Source organism: Aphelocoma coerulescens, chromosome 1A (assembly GCF_041296385.1).
Source record: "Aphelocoma coerulescens isolate FSJ_1873_10779 chromosome 1A, UR_Acoe_1.0, whole genome shotgun sequence".
Lineage (NCBI taxonomy): Eukaryota > Metazoa > Chordata > Aves > Passeriformes > Corvidae > Aphelocoma > Aphelocoma coerulescens.
This window is the reverse complement of record NC_091014.1, coordinates 79,422,051-79,440,416: the sequence shown is the minus strand read 5'-3', so window position 1 is coordinate 79,440,416 and position 18,366 is coordinate 79,422,051. Positions and strand designations below refer to the sequence as shown.

The following is an 18,366-nucleotide window of genomic DNA, read 5'->3' as shown; positions in this document are numbered from 1 at the left end:
AAACATTCTTTTAACACCACAAAAATCTCTCTAATCTCTGACCATAACTATAGGGCTGTTCAAAAGTAGAATCTGGAAGGATGGGAGCAGTTCATTTTCTCAGAATTTAGCTTCCAAATACAGCTGCTAAGACCAATTTGTAAACTTTAAACCTGTGTCTAACAACAGCCCTTCCACATCTGTCACCTCTGTACAGGAACTGAGTGCCGAAAGGAACAAATGCATGTGCATTTGTAGGGAGCCAAAAACACTCCAGTGATGCTGGCATTGAAGGTCCTTTAAGGATCCTGACCAGGTGCCCTCCAGCTCTAGGGCAAGCAAAGCTGGACAGAGAAAATGGACTTGAATGCCGCAGTGACTCATGATGCTTGTTGAGCTTCTCTGTATTTTAGCTTAGTGATAGATGCTGTCTCAAGCCACAGGGAAGCCATGTGGGTATATCTGATAGTGAGTAAAGCATTACACAGCTCTTAGAGGCTGTGATGCCCTGCCATCGTGGAATGTTCAACCCATAAAAACTATTCCAGTTGTGTGTCATCAATTCTAATTGCCCCGCTTCGTTCTTTTGTGGTATTGTATAATACATCTCTAAGAGGCCAGAAATATTCTCTCTTCTGCATTTGCAGCCGAATACAACTTCAGAATTACACCAATCATTCTGCTAATCTGCCTCCTGACTTGGATGAATTATCTCAGAAAGTAGCTATGGTCAACAATAAGAAAAAAGTGGAACTAGCGGCCACAGGGTATCTTCTGTACAACTCTGAGCTACACCTTGTAGCTATGGTGATCTAAGAGTCCAGAGCAAATGCTCCTGCTGTGAGTCTTGTGCTCTCTTGCACTTTTGCTTTCCTAAGACTCTCTTCTGAGCCAATCCAGCTCAATAAGATAAGCTAAATTTAAATAAATAAAGAAAATCTTTTAAAAAATTAGAAAGAGAGCATTTTCTCCAGCTTTAATGAGCTGAATTATCTGTGAGAAGGGTTCGGCAAATTCCAGCACAAGGGCAAGGTGGGCTGTGTCTCTGGGAGCAGGAGATAAGGAGGGAGCAAAGGGTCATAGGCTGAAGTGGAGCAGGGCCTCCCCCTTTTGGGAGCAGCAGGCCATTAGATCATCCTGATATCTAATCTTTCTGGTTGTTAGTCACTGCTTAGACTGGGGGTGTCTTGACAAAGCCTTTGTTGCTATTGTTGTTACCCTTATGACACAGAGGAAACATGACTGGGTTCTCATCATTTCCTTCATGTAAGCAGTGAGTAGGAATTTCAGTGTCTCCGTACCCCAGGCAATGACTACTCAACAGCTTTTGCTGTCTGAGAGTGCTGGGCTGGGAAATGAGAATGATGTTGACTCTGAAAGTGGCTATAAAGAGCAAGATGTAATCCTCATGTGAAATATAAACTGAGAGACCCTGAGGAAAAGAACCACTTTATCTCCATGTATGTTGTCCTCTTAAGGTCACTCAGGTAACATCAGGGCAGCAACATTTGATGATATGTTCATGCCAAAAAGTCATATGCAACCCAGTTCAGCCATAAAAACTGTTAATGATGCAGTAGAAGCTGTATTTCACTGCAGGTTTTGCTACTGTGGCACCACAAACAACATCTTCACAGTATGGCATATGAAATATAGGCTGAGATTCATATGTGGCCCAGAGTGATGCAGAATTTCAGGTTTTGTGAAAGGTGTCCACTCTGTGGAGTGGCTGCCCTGCAGAGATGAGCTCACAGTACAAAGTGAAAGTCTGGATCCAAAACTTCCAGCAATTCACAAGCAGCCTACACCAATCTCTCACTTCCAGTCCATAATCTTTCATACACTTATATACAGTTATGTACATATTTAGAGTCCAGACTAGTCTCAGTAAACATACAAGAGCGTGCCAAGAAGGAATTGAAGCACAGTACATAGAATTTCACATTAGAATCAAGTAGGTGTGCATGAACTCCCCAAGTGCTGTGTGTATTTGCACAGTGCAGTCATGGGTTGCCTGGTTTGGGTGCTCAGATTGTGTATGAGGAATGGCAGCAGCTGATTTACTGAAAACGTTAAGAAATACATTACAATGCCTGTGGAAGTTCACCATGAAGAATGTTCCCAAGCTTGCCTTTACATGTTAACTCTTTTCTGTGTGCCTTCTGAAGTCTGTACACAGTAACCTATTTTCTCCATGGCCAAATCAGTGGCAATATCTGTGGAGCATCAGTTTCATTTGCCCCTCCTCAAGAAGCTCATTCATCATTTGCAGTGAGCCTTAGATAAAAGACCCTTCATCTGTGTAAAATATTATTATCGTTGTTGTTGTTAGGCTAGTGTTTTCAGAGGGTTTTATTGGAACCTGATGTCCTGCCAAAAGTAACACCCTGGGAATCTTTCAACAACTGTTCCTGGGTGTTCTGTAGATTACTGCTGTTTTCTCATACACTGTCCCTGGGAATTACATTCTCAGATTAGAAGAACGTCCGTCCCCTTCCCCCTGTGAAAAGAACTGCTGTTCTGGCTCTATATTAAAGGATTAGGATAGTGTTTTTTTCTGGTGACTTATTATTCAGGTTGTGTTTTGTTTTCTCATTAACCCCTTTGCAAAACAGGTTCAAAATGTAAAATAAGATTGATGTGTGAATGATCTTGTAGCATTATGCAAACACTTTGCATAGCTGACAATGGCCAGTTAAAGGAGGACTGGTGGAAAATTGGACGCAGACATTCAGTCAGCAACTTTCAACCCTGCAGAGACAAAGAACCTGTAAGAGCTAACTTTATAATGAGGAGCTATAGTACAGCATGGCAGAAATTAAAGGGAGGCCCAAATCCCCTTAGTGACAGTTGTGTTTTTCAGAGATCTCCTGAGTAGACGTTGCTTTGAGAGACCTTTGGAAAGAGGTGTAGCAAATGAGGCCTTCCTAGGAGACTGTATTGGGGGAGCAAATATCTCAGAGCCAGAATGGGAATGGGAGGAGATTAAAGCAGAATAACCATTCCTCTGAAAATTGAACGCCCAGATTCTGCAAATAGTCTCATTCTGAAGAAAGCATTCACATTCATAACTGAACATGTTAAGTTTTTGGAGTGGAAAAACAAAGCTTTGCAGGAACTGAAGTTTCTTATGATTCCTTTCTCACTGTACCTAGTGTTTATCCTGTAGTTTCTCCCTTCAAGATGGCCAAGGGACAGAAGAAGTGGGAACCACTGATGCAGAACAAATACCCTGGATTTCAGGTGGGGTTCACTCAGTGTGCATTGTGTACCAAAGCTGGATCCTTGTAAGGGGATAGCCAAAATGCTGTGTCCAAATGAAATCCTTAATGTTTGAGGAGGGATGAAAGAGATAGGGAGGAGGAAGAAAAATCCTGGACCATGTAGGGCAGGCTGGGCACTGGATGACAGTGTTTGAAGGGCAGTTGTGGTGGTCTTTAATTGGCCTGGGCTTAGACAAAGGGCTCATATTAGCTCCCAGTTCTAGTTATGCATTGAAACATTTACACATACCTAGCACAAAATGATTGAGGAGTTTATCCCTGTAGTTTATACACGTCTGATCACACCCTTTCTTTCTGGGTTTCTGCCTCCCCCCGCAGAGCTCACCCCTGTTGGAGCAGCTCAGCTTTACTGTCAATATGTTGTGCAGCAGCCTTGGGGTTTTGTGGTGCCTTTCTGTGCACCCAGTACAGTCTTTTTTGTTGTTGTTGTTCTTTCCCTGAAAAAAAACCCAAATAAAACCCAACAGAAAGAAATGCCAGTTTACCTCTTTTTTCTTATCCGTGGCTTCTCATATTCCGTTTGGGCACCCTGATACTCTGTTTGAGGCTGCTGCTAGCACGACCAGAGAACAGTGGGCAAAAGAAACTTTTTTGCACTTATTAATATGATTCTCATGACCAGTGACTTTTAATATATATTTATCCCTACCTGACAGGGAGATAAATATTTAGTGAAATCATTTTAATTGTTCTCTCCAGTTTTTGACTCTGGCACCAAACAGTTTTGTTTTCTTGGGCCTTTTGAAGACCTTTTACCTTGTAATCCATCTTCTGCCCTCCCTACATCATCTCAACACCTCAGCTCTGCAGCATTTGAGTACAGAACGTGAATTTCCCTCTGCTCACAGGTATCAACATGTTAGCATTGGCTGTGTACGTAACATGTGTGCCTTGGGCAAAAGGCAGATTGAATGCTGCTTTGTAACAGATACAACATTCCCACAATTTTGAGTCCACAAAGTATCATCTACAGCCCAACCACGAGGAGTCACAGAGTCCTAATGCCCTTCGCAATGCGTCAAGAGGAGAAGAGGGCCTTTAAAGGACACAGATGTTTCCACACAAAGATTGTGATCAGTAAATCACAGCCTTCTCTTAGCCTGTGTGTTTGGCTGGTCCTGACACAAACTTCCCACAAGTACGGCTCTAATTTCTGCTGAATCAGCCTTACAATTACACCCACTGAGCAGATGATAACAAGAGAGAAGTACTTTGTCAGTGTGCAGGGTACAAATGTATCATGTGTATGGAATTGTATCATCTGTATGGAATTGACTGATACAGCTGGAGGAGTTACTCGGCCAGATACTGCCCCTCAGTTCTCAGAGAGGTCAAAAGTAGCGCTGGAGACAGCGTCTTCTGATTTAGGGATAGCCGCTGGGAACAGCACCCGCCAGCCATACCTGCATCGCTATGTACCCACAATGTACTCCATAAACAGATTTATCAACCCATGGACATGCATGTTTAATGTACAGGGCTTGTGGTAAAGCTCAGTGTTCCTTGCTCTTGCATAACTCCTTTGAGGTTTAGTTGGCTGAACTTTACTTTTCATAAGTCATTTGATAATATGTAAAACAAAAAAATGGGAGGAACATAAAAATGATATCAGGCACACCAATAACAGACTGACCAGGCTCCTAGCTGAGAAACAAGTTCTCATCAGATAGGAAAACACAGGGAAGGGAACAAAGGAAGAAAAAAAATTGCTTTTGGATCAGAATAAAGAGGAATGTATTGTTATAATTTGCAGCCACAGAGTGATGCATCTTTTTTTTTTTTTTAGCCATTCTTTGCTGTTGGCAATGACAGGGACACCTTTCCCTGCATCTGGCCAAGCGTCTGAGTCAGCTGCTCCCCTAGGAGAGATAATGTCCCTGTTTGTTGTTGTGTGAGTGAGCAAGAGGAAGCGCTTTGGGACGGCCCTGCTCCACCCTGGCCGTAAACACCTGAGTTCAGCGCCACGCTGGCCCGCAGCCGAGCCCCGAGCCCACTCCCCTGCCCAGGGAGGGGCCTGCAAGGGAACTGCAGCTGTGCCACGGCCCAGAAAAGGGAACACCGTAGGACTGACCCTGTTCAGTAACTCAGGGTGATGGCTGGGGGCTTGTGGCTGAAGGCAGGGCAGAGGGGCTTGGAAATGAATCAGAGGGCTCCTCAACTCAACGTCACTAGCCAAAAGCTAGTCTAATTAGTAGCCACCAAGACCTGTTGCCATCTGCTCTTGAGTTGCCTGTCTGAGCCTGGTCCTGAGTTCGAATCTCTACACACGGATAAAGATCTACAGCGTGCCTGATGGCTCCTTTTCTTACGGTCTCAGCAGAATAACTGGGTGTTAGATCAGCTCAGAGACAAAACACACCTCTTGCTACACTTGGTAGCTCAGACTAGGGCAAGCGGGGTGCTCCATCTTCTCTGGTTTCTGAGGACAGAGACCTGTGGGTCTCTGTTTTCTGCATCTGCTCCCCTCATTTGGCTTACTAACGTCCATAGTCTGTGATTTTATGGAACACACCCTGCTGGAGCTCTCTTCTGGGGCTGTACTCCTCTTTTTTTTCCCTTCTCCTTCATGATTTGCTCCCTGTGCTTACTTAGAGAGGTTTTGGTGTATTTGTTTTGGTGTGGGTTTTTTTCTTCTTTTTTATTTTTTTTCCCCTGCTTCTGGGATGCTGAAATTATTCCTTCCTCTGAACATGTGTTAGCTTTTTGTATTTTGGTAGGCCCATATCTCTTTCACCCGATATCTGTGTAGCTGCACCTGGATGTGAGTAGTTTTCTGCCTCAAACTCCGTTGCACCCTGGCTCCTCATAGGAGAAGGAGGTAAGAGGGGCTTTTATTGTACCAGTGGACTTTGCCCATCCCTCTCTGGGTCTGAACAGGCCAGCATTATTTCACAAGTGCTAAATCCACTCACAATGGTTTTAAATGGTTGAGCTGCTGAGCCAGCCGAACAGCAAACACCAGAGGGGAAACCACATTTCGTGAGCGCTTCAGATTCCTTCAGACTGTACGTGGAGCCATTAGGAGCAAAGTAAAAGCCCTTTGACACAACTCCCTTTGGCAACTTTTTCACAACCACATGCCAAAACTGGGGACTGGCTAAGGAATTGGTCCAGAGTCAGCTCCCAAGATTCTAGCACGTGAAGATGGAGTTCAAATCTGTTCTGGTTAAAAGAAAACAGCAGCATATTCTGTTTTCTTGTAGCATATCAATCCTTTGCTGGCTGTCTCCCTGGTCAGCGTGGATTGGCAGTCAAGGTATCACCATGGGCAAAAGATGAGAAAAGCCCCAAGTGCCAGTGTTAGGTAGGAATAGTTTTTATTGCATTTGTATCTGTTAACTGTTTTCCTTATTTTTTACAACTAAGTGAAGAACCCAGATTGTCTATCTGTTGTCTTCTGATAATCATAGAATAACTAGATCTTCAGGTAACATAATCAGCCAAGAAATATTCAAGAATTCAAGCAATTATCCCATTGCAATAAGAGAGATGAAGGCCTGTCTAAAGGAGCTGCTATTTCTGTCTCTGTCCAGACATATTCCCTAATGAACCTCTTTCACAATGATCTGGGTTAGCTTAGACACTCAGTGATGGAGGTTTCCTAGCCCAGACAGTCTTGATAGAGTGATTACTTTGAGCGTTGCATTGAGGCAGCAATAGTAATTGATGGTGGTCATGAGGAAAGATGAACCTCCCTGTTTCAACTTCAGTCAGCAAAAACCATGTGGCCACAGCCTGAAATCACACAGGGACGTGCAGGAGCATTTCATCTTGAATCAGCCAGAAGGAGGTGCAAAGTTCAAGTTGAAAAGTTGCATCAAGAACCTGAGTGGTCATTCTGAGTCAGAATTTTTGTTTAACATAGTTCAGCTTGTTTCACTTTGGCTTTGGGGTTTCATCCTACACCACTGTGGTCAAGTGACTCTAGTTCCAGCAAGAAAGAGGTGTGAACAGAGCTGGGTGCCTGAACTTTTGAAAGTGTGTCAAAATTTGTTTCCAACTGATGTTGAAGTTAACATTCAGCAGGGAAGGAATTGTGTGTGGTCTCTTGCTGACAGCTTCAATTAATGCTCTTCTTTACAGTGTGTGAATTAACACAGTGGTTTCTTGTGACTAAAAAAAAATCTTTAATGGTTTCATCGAAAATTGATAGAGATTAGGAATTTAGCCAGTGAGAACAAAGATGAAACCAAAGAATACTGCTGCTCCATGGCCATTCACCCATCCAGAGATGCTCAGTCTTTCCTTCCTCCTTCTGTCACCTTCTACTGCTGTGTCCTTGAGTACGTCAGTGGTCATTTAACCATCTCTGCCTGGCTTAATATCAGTAAAATAGGCTGGAAAACAGCTCTTGCTCCATGTGGAGATTGTGAAATTAAATTCATTGATAGTCATAGCACACTTGGAGAACCAGGGACAGAAGAACTTGGTTCTCACACAAATCCTGAGAAAGTATTGCTGTGCTGTTATTTTCTGCAGAAATATACCTTCAGTAAAACATAGGTTACAGAAGAATGGTTGGTGCCCTTTGGCTCTTGTTAGATTGGTAGGAGCAGTTGTTTTTCTCTCATAATCAAGGTCTGTGGTGAATTTGGGCCTTTTTTTAAATCTCACAAAATATTATTCAATTGTGTGACTGCAAAAGAGAAAGCTGTGGCAAATATGCATAAATATTAGGGAAAAAATAAAGAAAAAACCAAGAGAGCATGAACAAGCCACAAACCAGTACATTATCTCATTTTCTTGTTCTCATTTCTCTAAACCTGCCAACAGGATTCCCCCAGAATTTCCAGCACTCACTGAACCTTGACCCAAGCAGCTTCATGAGAAATTTCTTCCCCAAGGGTTATGTTGGAGAGCAAGTTCTAAGATCCTGAGTATAATGGTTTTCACAGCTGTAATTACAGAGTCACGTATCTGATTCACGTAATTTGACAAGGAATTATAGCTTGGCTAGTTCAAAGGAGTGTGTCAAGGTGGATGGTAACTGGTGATGTGGATCCTGCAGCCTCTGCACACGGGCCCTTCCATCATTCTGGGGTCCAATTCAAACGTTTCTGTTATATGTTTACATACCTGAGGCAGTCTAGATTACAGTTGTAGAGCTCATTTCTTGTCTTGCCTTTCCTCACAGACAGTTTTATAAACATTTGACTCACAAGCCAGGCATAGGGAAATGGCAGTGAAAATGCCCATTCACCCTTTTGTACTTGGAGAAGCTCACACTTCTGTGTGTGGTTACTGTATGCCTGCAGCACTGCCCATTTTTGGTTCTCAGAAGAGAAACAGAGCAAATTAATACAGATTTTACAGGAAGGGCTGAAAAATGGTGACATGGACTGGAGGCTTCCATTTTCAGTGGCCAGGGAGGGGAGGTGCTGTACCTGTGTGGCAGCTGGGGGCAAACAGAGAGAAGCACATGCATGGATTAGCTCTTGGGCACAGGCTGGAATGAAGGTGAGAAGGGCAACTATTTGACAAAAGATAGAAAAATTCAATTTAGGTGTGTTTTAGCAGGTGTTTCATGTTGCAGAGGATTCCCACTCACAAAGATGTCTCAGTGGGAGGTTTTGTTGTCAGCCAGCCAGGAGAGCTGTGTTGCCACCACCATAACCAGGGTTATGATTACTCACTAAAACCAACACTCCTTGTGCACTCAGACCTGCAAGGTGCAAGTGTGGGTGGATGTATCTGTATCTCGGTGTGTGAAACGGCTGCCTGGCAAGAGATGGTGCCCCTGAGGGCTGTGGCTGAGGAGGAGATGGTGCAACAAGAGAAGTGGCACTGGTGGCTGACGAGCAGGCCAGGCCAAGCTGGTGGAGTGGCATGGGGTGGCAGGCTGGTTGTCCTGGCATGGTTTGGTGTGGCTGATGGCTGACCTTGTCCCCCAAACAGGGTGTGGCCATGCTGATGTGCTGTCACTCAGTGGATCATGGGCCCCTGAGTGTCCCCCCAATCCCCCCGTGATGCACAGGTGCCATCTTGTCACCCCAGGTCCTGTGCCAGTTCACCTCCTTCCCATCCCCACAGGGAGAGCCTGTGCCCCCTGGGCCTTGCTCCCTCTCTGCTCTCCCTGCTTCAGTTGTAGAAGCTTTACAAAGAAATTCTGTTATTCTTAATAGACTTTTATAGCAGTCAAGCTCTGGGGTTCTCTTCCCTTACCTCGGGGTATGTGGCAGCACCCCCTGACCCAGGTCATTCCCTCCTTCCCTCCCAATTTTCTCTTCAGAAGTGTCTGGGCTTCATCAGATTGCTTTTACAGAGCCCATTTTTTGTCCCCCTCTACTTTTAATATTTTAGTTGTGACCTGAACTCTGGCTGTGCTATGGTCATCAGCCATGTCCAGTGCAGTGTGGGACCAGGCTCCCTCCCTCCCGAAAGACATTGCTACTTTTCTTTCACTGCCCCTCTACAAGGTGCAGTGTGAGGATCCAGGTCAACCACTGGTGTAAGGGTATATTTAACTCCACATGTGCCTCATCTTCCCCACATGCCTTAAAACCCTGAGGCCAGTTCCTCAGGTTGAAAAGTACTATTCCTGTGTTCAGGAAAGGCCTAAGCAAACATTCACCCTAAGTGGGAAAGCTGGCTGTGCCCAGGTAGAGAGGGCAGGAGGAATGGAAAGGGAACAGGAGAAATACTGCATCTGACAATAGAACCAAGGACCAATTAGTACTGATGGCGAGAAATAGTCTCCTCCTTCTCAGCACGTGTGCTCACACTTGTCTGTGTCCTAGTGTGAGTGTTGCTGGTTTCTGGGACCAGCACAGGTAGTGCTACGCAGACTTTTGGGTCCTGGCAGCTGGGGAAGAAAAGCATAGGGTCACTCTTGCTCCAAAGTGTAATAACCTATTTCACACCTGTCTTTTGACCAACTGGGGCAGAGTGAATCTCTGCCCAAGCCCTGTAAAGGCTTTACTCTCGAGGAGCAGCCTGAAATCCTGCAGTCTGGGTGGCATCCACTAGTGAGAGCAATCACTGTTACTCCTAGGGCCTTCCCTGCTTCTCCCACTGGCTACACCAAGACCTGAACCTTCAGATTACTGGTCTGAAGTGAGGAGTAGCTGCCACTGAAAGGAGAGATTCTGTTGCCTCTCCATGCTCTCATGGCCACGCAGTCCCAGTCATGGGCAGGTGTGGGATCCTCTCAGGAACCACTGCAGGACAGAAAACCAGAACATTACCCCTGCCAAAAAGTGTTTCATTTTCTTTGAATGTATCTCTCTGAACCAGCTTTGCCAGAGTCAAATGAATATCAAAGGTGATGGAGTGTAACCCTGGGAGTGGGGTCCTGTTTGAAAGGCTGGAGTACCTGAGTTAGTTTAGTTAAAAACACAGTGAGGTAAGCACCTCAGACTCTTGATAACTGGACTGCACACAATGTACAAAGATGTGACAGAAATGGATTTTTCTGAAGCACTTAGGTTTCTTTTTGAAAGGCTCTTTCTCAGTGCAGACCAGGCCCCAGTTACAGAACCCAGATAATGCTACAGAGGTCCACTGAGGCAGGCACTTTGCTTCGTTGGCCATACAAGACTGCCACCATTCTAGAAAATGGCTGAAGGAGAGGAGAGGTCCTGGAGCACTAGAAAATACAGACTGGCTGCTGCTGCAGGAGCAGGCGAACACATGCCCAAACCAGGAGCCTGTAAGCACATCACAGCCTTGAGGCACAAGTTAAAGCCACAAAACACCAAAAATCTGAAAGTCTAACCCAGCTGTGAACACTCTCTCTGCATGCCCTTATCAGGTCTAGACTGAAACTGGGATGTGAAAGATGGGATTTACTGTGGTGAGGGGGACTTTCCAATTGTTTTGTGGGCATTTTGGAAAAGTCCACACTGTTACACCTATAGCTAACTCTATTTATCTGCCTTTCTAAAATCTGCCTGCTGTAGATCTGGCCAAAATCTGAAGTAAACTATGCAATTACTTGAAATCTTTTTTTCTTGCAAGTTACTTGTAAACCTGTCTTTATTTCCACAGATGTATTTTCCATTCAAGGTATTCATGAAGCAACTTCTGCCAAAAAATTTCAGTGTAGGGTCTGTTTTCCAGAATGATTATTTTAGCTGTTTACTCTTTTTACTTTTGAAGTATGAATGATTCCCTAAATGGTGAGGTATTACTTCTGCTTCTCATCCCAGAGGATTGTAAATTTTTTTTTATCCAAAGACTGAGAAACTATAAAAAGAAAGACACAACATACAGTATATAACCTCTTTTGCAATATGACCATGGATGACATTTCATCCGGCGCACATCCCTTAAACACCCATTTGTACAGAACGTAGCACTCATGCAAGAAAACATAAAAATATAAACCTAATAAAATTATGGAGCCATTTAATGTCAGCCCCAATCTTTGCTCTGCTCTGCAATATCCATCTGGGGCTCTAACAGACCTAGCTGTGGCAATATGTGTGAGTGTTGCTGGTTTCAGCTGTCCCCAGAGCTTCTCCCGGTTACTGCTGCTGTGGTGGGAGTGGTGGAGTGGATGTTGTCTCAGTCGCTCCCATTCAAAGGCTGGGACATTAGCTCAAATCACCGATGAAACGGGGTTGTGTTAAGATGCCAGATCGTGAGCTGCAGCAGCTGAGGTACACAGCTAAAACAGATTTAATGGGCCTTTTGCTGCTGAAAAGAGCTGTCCTGTATGGCTGCCTCCTCCCCTGTCCCCCCTGCAAGTCTCTATGGAAGGGTTGGAGGCGAGAGTCAGGGGGGACAATAGCATAAAGAAGTGCAGACAAGTCAGTCAGAGTGTTTCTATCAAAGCCATACTTCTAATTTATAAACCTGTGCTTCCTGAAGTAAGAGGAGACTGGTGATGGGATCTTGTTGGATTGTTTTGTTTTTATCCCAAATGTGTTTTTCAGATCCCAGCTACCTCAGGATGTACTCTGCTATACCTCACCAGGATACTGCTCTCTGCCTGGTTTCTTGTCAGTGGCAGGTGTTTAATAGAGGAAGGTGAAAGTTTCTCTTGGAAGCCACAAAGAGAGACGTCTGGGGACAAAAATGCGTCTTTCAGATTAAATACTGTCAAAGTTTTATCTTTTAATACGTAAATTAATATTTTAAATTAAAATACTTTCATTCCAGTTTTATTTATTTTCTTAGCACTTGACTGACTGGCATAAATCAGGTAAGGCTGCACAGACTTGTGCCTTTTTTCTATTTCAGCACCATTTCCTTTTTGCATCTGTCTCTGCACCATTTGAGGTTTTGTTGGTCTTCCTAGAAGTCAGAATGGAAAAAAGACTCCTTAGAAACACACAGAACAAGAGAATTTTTGTAAGGGAGAAGGTAGGTTAACGGGAGATCCTTCTTGCTGTTAAAAAGCGGTCCTAGGTGTCACTTATGGAGAGCTGGTGTCTAACTTCTCTCACACAAGCTGCCACTTGTAGTCTGCTCAGCAATTGTGCCATTGCCTGTAAGGAACTGAAAAGCATTTTTATTTTTATCCTGCTACTGGCTTATGGAATTTGAAGGTACCTTTTTTAGCTTTCATAACTGTAAATATTGTTACTGGACCTCCCAACCTCTTTTAAATGTTTGCTCGCCCCAATATTTGACCTTGTAACCTGCCCCAGGAGATGGCAAATTCCACAGGCTGATGACATGCTGGATGAGGGAGTCCTGTTACAGACACTTTCAATTTTGCTGAGTGAGCTCCTGTTCATGCTTCAGAATAATCAAAAAACATTGGGGACTGATCAGTTCTCTTTAGAGCCTTCTTAAATCTTGATTGCCTTTTCCTGCTGTCTCCAACATGAGCACAAAGGTCCATTGTTTTAATTTTAGTTACCTGCCTAGCCTGTCCATGTCAATGTTGTAAAAGACATGCTAGGAAGTACTGTGCAGCTGCTTCGGGCACAGGACCTTCGGTCTATAAATAAAAATTCCTATTTCTATATTGTATCATAGTTAACTTTCAAAACTGTTCCTGCTACTCCATCCAGGAGCTCTTTGAGGAGGAGCGAGTCACGCGTTACAGCGTGCAGTGCACATTCCCCGAGATCTTCGCAGACCCACAGCTGGAAACTTCCAAGAAGATACCTGCTCTGCATTCACTGCTCAGAGCAGGGACTCTAAAGAGGCTTTGAAATGTACTTTCCACTGAATAACACTTTTTTTTCCTCTGACACTGACCACTCCTCCCCTCACCTCACACTTGTCAAGTCAAGTCATTTACAGGACTCTCTGCTTGTCTCAGCTGCTGTCCTGAACCCGGATTCAGGATTCTGCAAACTACACCAATTTGTCATGAATGGGGATTTAGATCACTTCAAGAATCATCATCAAAGATATTTGTGAAAGTGATTTTAATACGATGTTGTAAAAATGTGGCTTAAAATATTTGATGGCAAGCTTCACTCTGCTATTATACAGCAAAATCATTTGAACAATGGTTCGAAACTACTAAGGCACAAGTCAAAGTTAGCAAGAAAAGAAATCAAAGTTACCAAGATAAAATCAAAGTTACCAGGGCACAACTCAAAGTTACCATATGACAAGGTTATGTGCAGTATCAATCACTTACCAAAGATCTGCTGCTGGTAAAAGGTCTCTGCTTTGAGGAGCAACCCTGAGGGTCGTCACAGTAAAGGGGAAATCACTGCCATGCAGTCAGGCTGCTTAGCCAGGAGAGCTAAAGAAGGCTCACTCAGGCCTTTATTTATAGAATAAAGTGGTTGGCTTGTAGTCAAATTGCATGTGATAGTAAAGGTATGCATAAGACTCCTTGTACCCACAACTTTCTTTGTTCCTTGATAAATGAGTCTTGGAAAAGCCACTCGCTATTCATGTGTTAATCGCATGATTGGTGTTCCAAGCTCATGCCTCGATGCTCACTGGGTCAGCTCTGCTCCTTTGTGGGTTTTCAGAAAGCAGATTGAAACCAGGGGAGTTCTCGGTCCATTTGCAGCTCAGGCCTTTACATCCTTTGGAGTCCGAACCAAACTACGTTCGTTTGGTTAAGGGGTTTTATCCATCGCACCAGTGGGTGACACTCCCTCCCCTGGCACTGTGTATTTCCTGATCACAAGCGTGCAGGAGTCTGTGTGCATTCACCTGTGTTTTGTACTGCCTGCTGACTTCCCTGGGAGGCGTCACAAAGAAAATCTTGGCAGCACAGTTATTCTTGGGGCAGTCTGTGTAGCGGTGCACGCTCTACACCTCCCTGCTCTAGAAACAGATAGCATGTTCTTTTCAGTCTGGCAACTCAAGGAACCTTCTGGGCTTACTTATCTGAGTATTGTAAAGGCTGGTGATGCTGGTGATAACTTTTGGCTCTTCACTTAACCTCAAGATGGGTTGAAAGAGAAAACCTCAAACCCCAGATTTTTCAGTAGTTTATGAGACTTTTAATCAGTGAAGCTGATTTTTTTCATCTATTGTACCTGGACTTCATGATAAACCTGAAACTTTCCATTGAGCTATTTAATATACAAGTGTTAATTTGACCTTTTTGTTTAGCATAATTTTCTTGTCCTCTTCTCTCTTTACCACCAGTTCCTGGCTTAATGACATCTATATTTTTCCCCTTATTGTCTAGTTCTAGGAAAGACTAGCCTTTATCTGTGCCAGTCCTTAATAAAGTACATTTTCACCAACTGTGCATACTCCTCACTTATTGTGTCTGTTATTGAGCATAGCTACTCCCAGGCCTTCAAAAGCTGCTCTGCACCTCGTATCTCAGTGGAGATAGATTCAGTGGAGATAGGTTTGGAGGGTCTCAGTTCTCCTTTCTAGTTAAGGATAATGGTCCTGATTATTTCCAAGGGCACAAATCTTACCATCTTAATTACTTTGACGCAGGCCGAAGAAATAAAAGTTGTGACCCCAGATAGACTTCCCGACTGCCAAGTCTAAGGATGATTGAGACCATTTCAGACAGAAAAATTATCTGCAAAATTTGGACCCTGATGCCACCTACTCAGGGCTGGAAGCCGTGCCCTAGGCAATGCTTCATATTCTTCCCTTCTCCACAGTTGTCTGAAGTGCAGATCTGGACTTGACCTTCTGAGGTTTGTGATCTGGGTTTTTGATTCCATTTCATCTCTAACAGTCTCTTTTTTCCAAACCCTTGGGTAGTTGCCCTTTCCAAGAACGCACGCTGCGCACAAGGAACACCCTTCTTAAAAAATACAAACACTCAGAATAGGAACACAGAGAACTGAAAGAGCTTCCCCAAGAAGTTTTGTTTCTCTATAAACCCTACATAGGAAACCTTGGCCTCTGCACTCCCTCAGTATTTGCTGTATTTATTTCTTTTTCTCCTCTCCAGATTGAGAGTACTTTCTGCCAAACAGAGGAAGGCTTTGTGAGATGAGGGACAGATCAGACTTATGCAGCTTGTAGAGTATGTGCTGCCTCCTTCTGAGGGCTGAAGGCTAATCTCTTCCTCTGCTGCCCCTCCTTCCCTAAAAAGCATCTCTTTTTAGTAATGTCCCTCTTCTTACCCTTATTTTTTTGGAAAAAGGCTCATAATTGCTCTTGGCAGAACACAGCAGACATCCTGCCGCTGGTTTCTCTTCAAAGGGGAGCAGAGGAAAAAAGCAGAACTGAGTTTTCAAAGGAAATTGGCTGCCAAAGCTGAGGAGCAAATGATAGGAGCAGTGGATATTTCCCCCAAACTGGGGCTCTTCCCCCCGGCTTCTCCCTCCCACAGGTATTTCCCCAAGATGGACTCACGTGAGGATTGGTGTTGTCCCTTTCCGAGGCCATCCTCCTGCCCCCGGTCTCTTCCCCAGCAGCCGCAGCGGAGCGCAGCGCTCTGTGCTCCCGGAGACTCCCTCTGCGCTGGACCAGGACGCAGCTGCTGGAACAGACCTGCTATTCATGTGCCGGCGGCCGCCCGCCTTGGCATGGGCTGGGGGGCGAGAGAGGGGGTGGCAGCCAATTCTTCATTGTCCAGGCAGCCCTGGAACAAGTGCCCCTCTTACACTTTCCATGACACTCGTGTTCATTGCGTGTCTGCGCTACCTCTGCGAGCCCAGCTGAGCCCCATGAGCTCACTTGGGCAGGGACACGGTGATGCAGCCAGTGTACCAAGAGGTTCCTGGCATGGGCTGTGCAGCCACAGCAGCCATCCCCATCTCTTCCCTCTCTCCCCAGCACACAGCAGAATGTACAGATGAAACACTAAGGGGCGAAGAAACGAGGTCCAGAAAGTTGTGCCTGCTAACTGCTGCTGCTAAGATAGTGTTACAGCTCAGAGAAAATTCGCACTTTACTCTTTTTACAGTCCCTTCTTCTCATTTTTCTCCCCAGCCCTTCCTTTCCCCTCCCCAACACTTTTTTTTCAGTTGAATTTGATATGTCTGGTCTTAGTGAAATGAAATCTTGCTTTTCGCTGAAGTTAAAAACAACTACGAATGACACTGGAATGGAAATGTGTGCAGCCGGAATCAAGCCACAGTGTAGAAAAACATGTTGTTATTATTGTTTGGTGGGCTCCTCAGGCAGAAAAATCAGCAATATTTCTCTAGACTTTAGAGAAAGTGCTACTGTGTGCTACTTGCAGATCAGGTAGGCGTGTTTGGCTTTTGAAGGAGAATTTCTGTAGTTACAGTATCATAGAAAATTTATGGTGAGGAATATATTCTGTTTAAACAGTTCAGCCAAATGCATGTTCTAATACTCCAGCCTGCCTAAAAGTGCTGACAAGTCTGTCAGTAGACGATCCTGTTGCATTGATGCTTCCCAGCAAAAGGCCTCATTTTGCAGTGAGAATACTAGTGCTTAGTACTGCAAGTTCATTTCAAAGTGCTGATGAATTTAACCTCTCTGCATTCCTCTTAAACAGCTTTTTTTTCAAACTTACAGATATACAAGCTGAAGCAGTGAGATGTATTTATGGACCAGGCTACTGTTACACAGGAAAACAGGGCTAGGATACAGCTCATTTCATCCTTAGGATTTGGCCTAAGGCTGAAAGCCCATCAGGAACCATGAGGCTGATGCTACAATCAAAAGCCACCACCAAGGTTCCTACTTTTGAATGAAAATTAAGGCCCCTGTCTCTTGTTATCACTGAAGTGATTATTTGAATTCTACAGGAAAGTGGAGGTGAGGAGAAAGAGGTTACTCATTGCTACTCTCCAGCACCTGTTGGCTTTTGCCGTTTTTCCCCCTTAATATAAAGAGCATTTAACCCCAAATGCAGCCATCTGCTGCTGCTGTTGACTTGCTGTCCTGATAGGAACCTGTATGTTAACTAAAATTCTCTGTGAGTATACTACAGCACAGATGCTAATATAGGTAATTACCTGTTATAAATTACTTTTTTTTACTGTAGTCTATAAAAAGATGTTATGGTTGATCAAGTTATAAATACATGTTGCTTATTAATAGATAATTTACACTGGGTGGCTGCCAACAGTATTTGTTAAGGCACTCCTGGGAGTTCAAAGGACTTCATCTTGTACAGGTCCTTTGTGAACAGGCTTCCAGCAAACAGCCCATGAAAGCTGGCCAAAGTTTTTTGAGTTTCTACATGTGACATAGGCATAAAACCAACTACAAAATATTTTCTGGTGGGCAGACAGGAATGAAGTATCTATGATTTCATTTAGAAGATAAACAAATATTACCAGTGCACAGACTTCAGACAGGACTGCATGCCATATAAAAATGTGTCTTTTAAAAACTGTTTGTTCTGAATATATCTAAATGCCACGCTAGGAGGTTTTTCTTTTAACACACTCTCCAGAGAGGTACTGCAAAGAGTAGTAATCTTGTACTATGCCCTGAGAGTCCTACAGAAATCAGTCAAAACTTATGGCAACCCCTGTGTCCTTGTAGGTCCTTCAATCAAACGGGGTCCTCATTTCCCTCTCCCAGGACAACATGAGAGGAGCTTTCTGCAAAGTGTGTTAGTGGTGATGGCTGTACCAGCCTCCCTGGAAATGGTAGGAGCCAAACATATTAAAATGAGAAAACTTCAAATGATAAAATTGCTCTTGGAAATGATTTGTCTGTCATTAATAGCAAAGCTCAGAGCCAAAAAATGTGAGAAGAGAGGGGAGTGGGTTTGTTTTAAAGAGGGTTGTAATAGCTGCCCAAGAAAGGAGTGCCTCAATGAACACAGTTATTTAGA

General features: G+C 44.1%; 1 protein-coding gene and 1 long non-coding RNA gene across 3 annotated transcripts in view; one reads left to right on the top strand and one right to left on the bottom strand.

The window, feature by feature from the left end:
- The window catches only part of NINJ2 (ninjurin 2), a 47,400-nt gene extending 31,146 nt beyond the window's left edge, over positions 1 to 16,254 (bottom strand). Inside the window, exon 1 of one of the 2 annotated variants that reach the window (XM_069003696.1) lies at positions 15,960 to 16,254. In XM_069003696.1, the coding sequence (XP_068859797.1) occupies positions 15,960 to 15,992 (33 nt within the window). In that variant the 5' untranslated portion in view covers positions 15,993 to 16,254. Of the gene's footprint in view, positions 1 to 13,806; positions 14,839 to 15,959 lie in introns of those variants that run through there. The other variant, XM_069003697.1, reaches the window with a different exon arrangement.
- Positions 1 to 18,200, top strand: part of LOC138104424 (uncharacterized) — a 42,505-nt gene extending 24,305 nt beyond the window's left edge. The window contains exons 2-4 of the long non-coding RNA XR_011148061.1: positions 12,447 to 12,569; positions 17,094 to 17,336; positions 18,072 to 18,200. This is a non-coding gene — a long non-coding RNA (uncharacterized lncRNA). The remainder of the gene's footprint in view (positions 1 to 12,446; positions 12,570 to 17,093; positions 17,337 to 18,071) is intronic.
- The last annotated feature ends 166 nt before the right edge of the window (positions 18,201 to 18,366 follow it).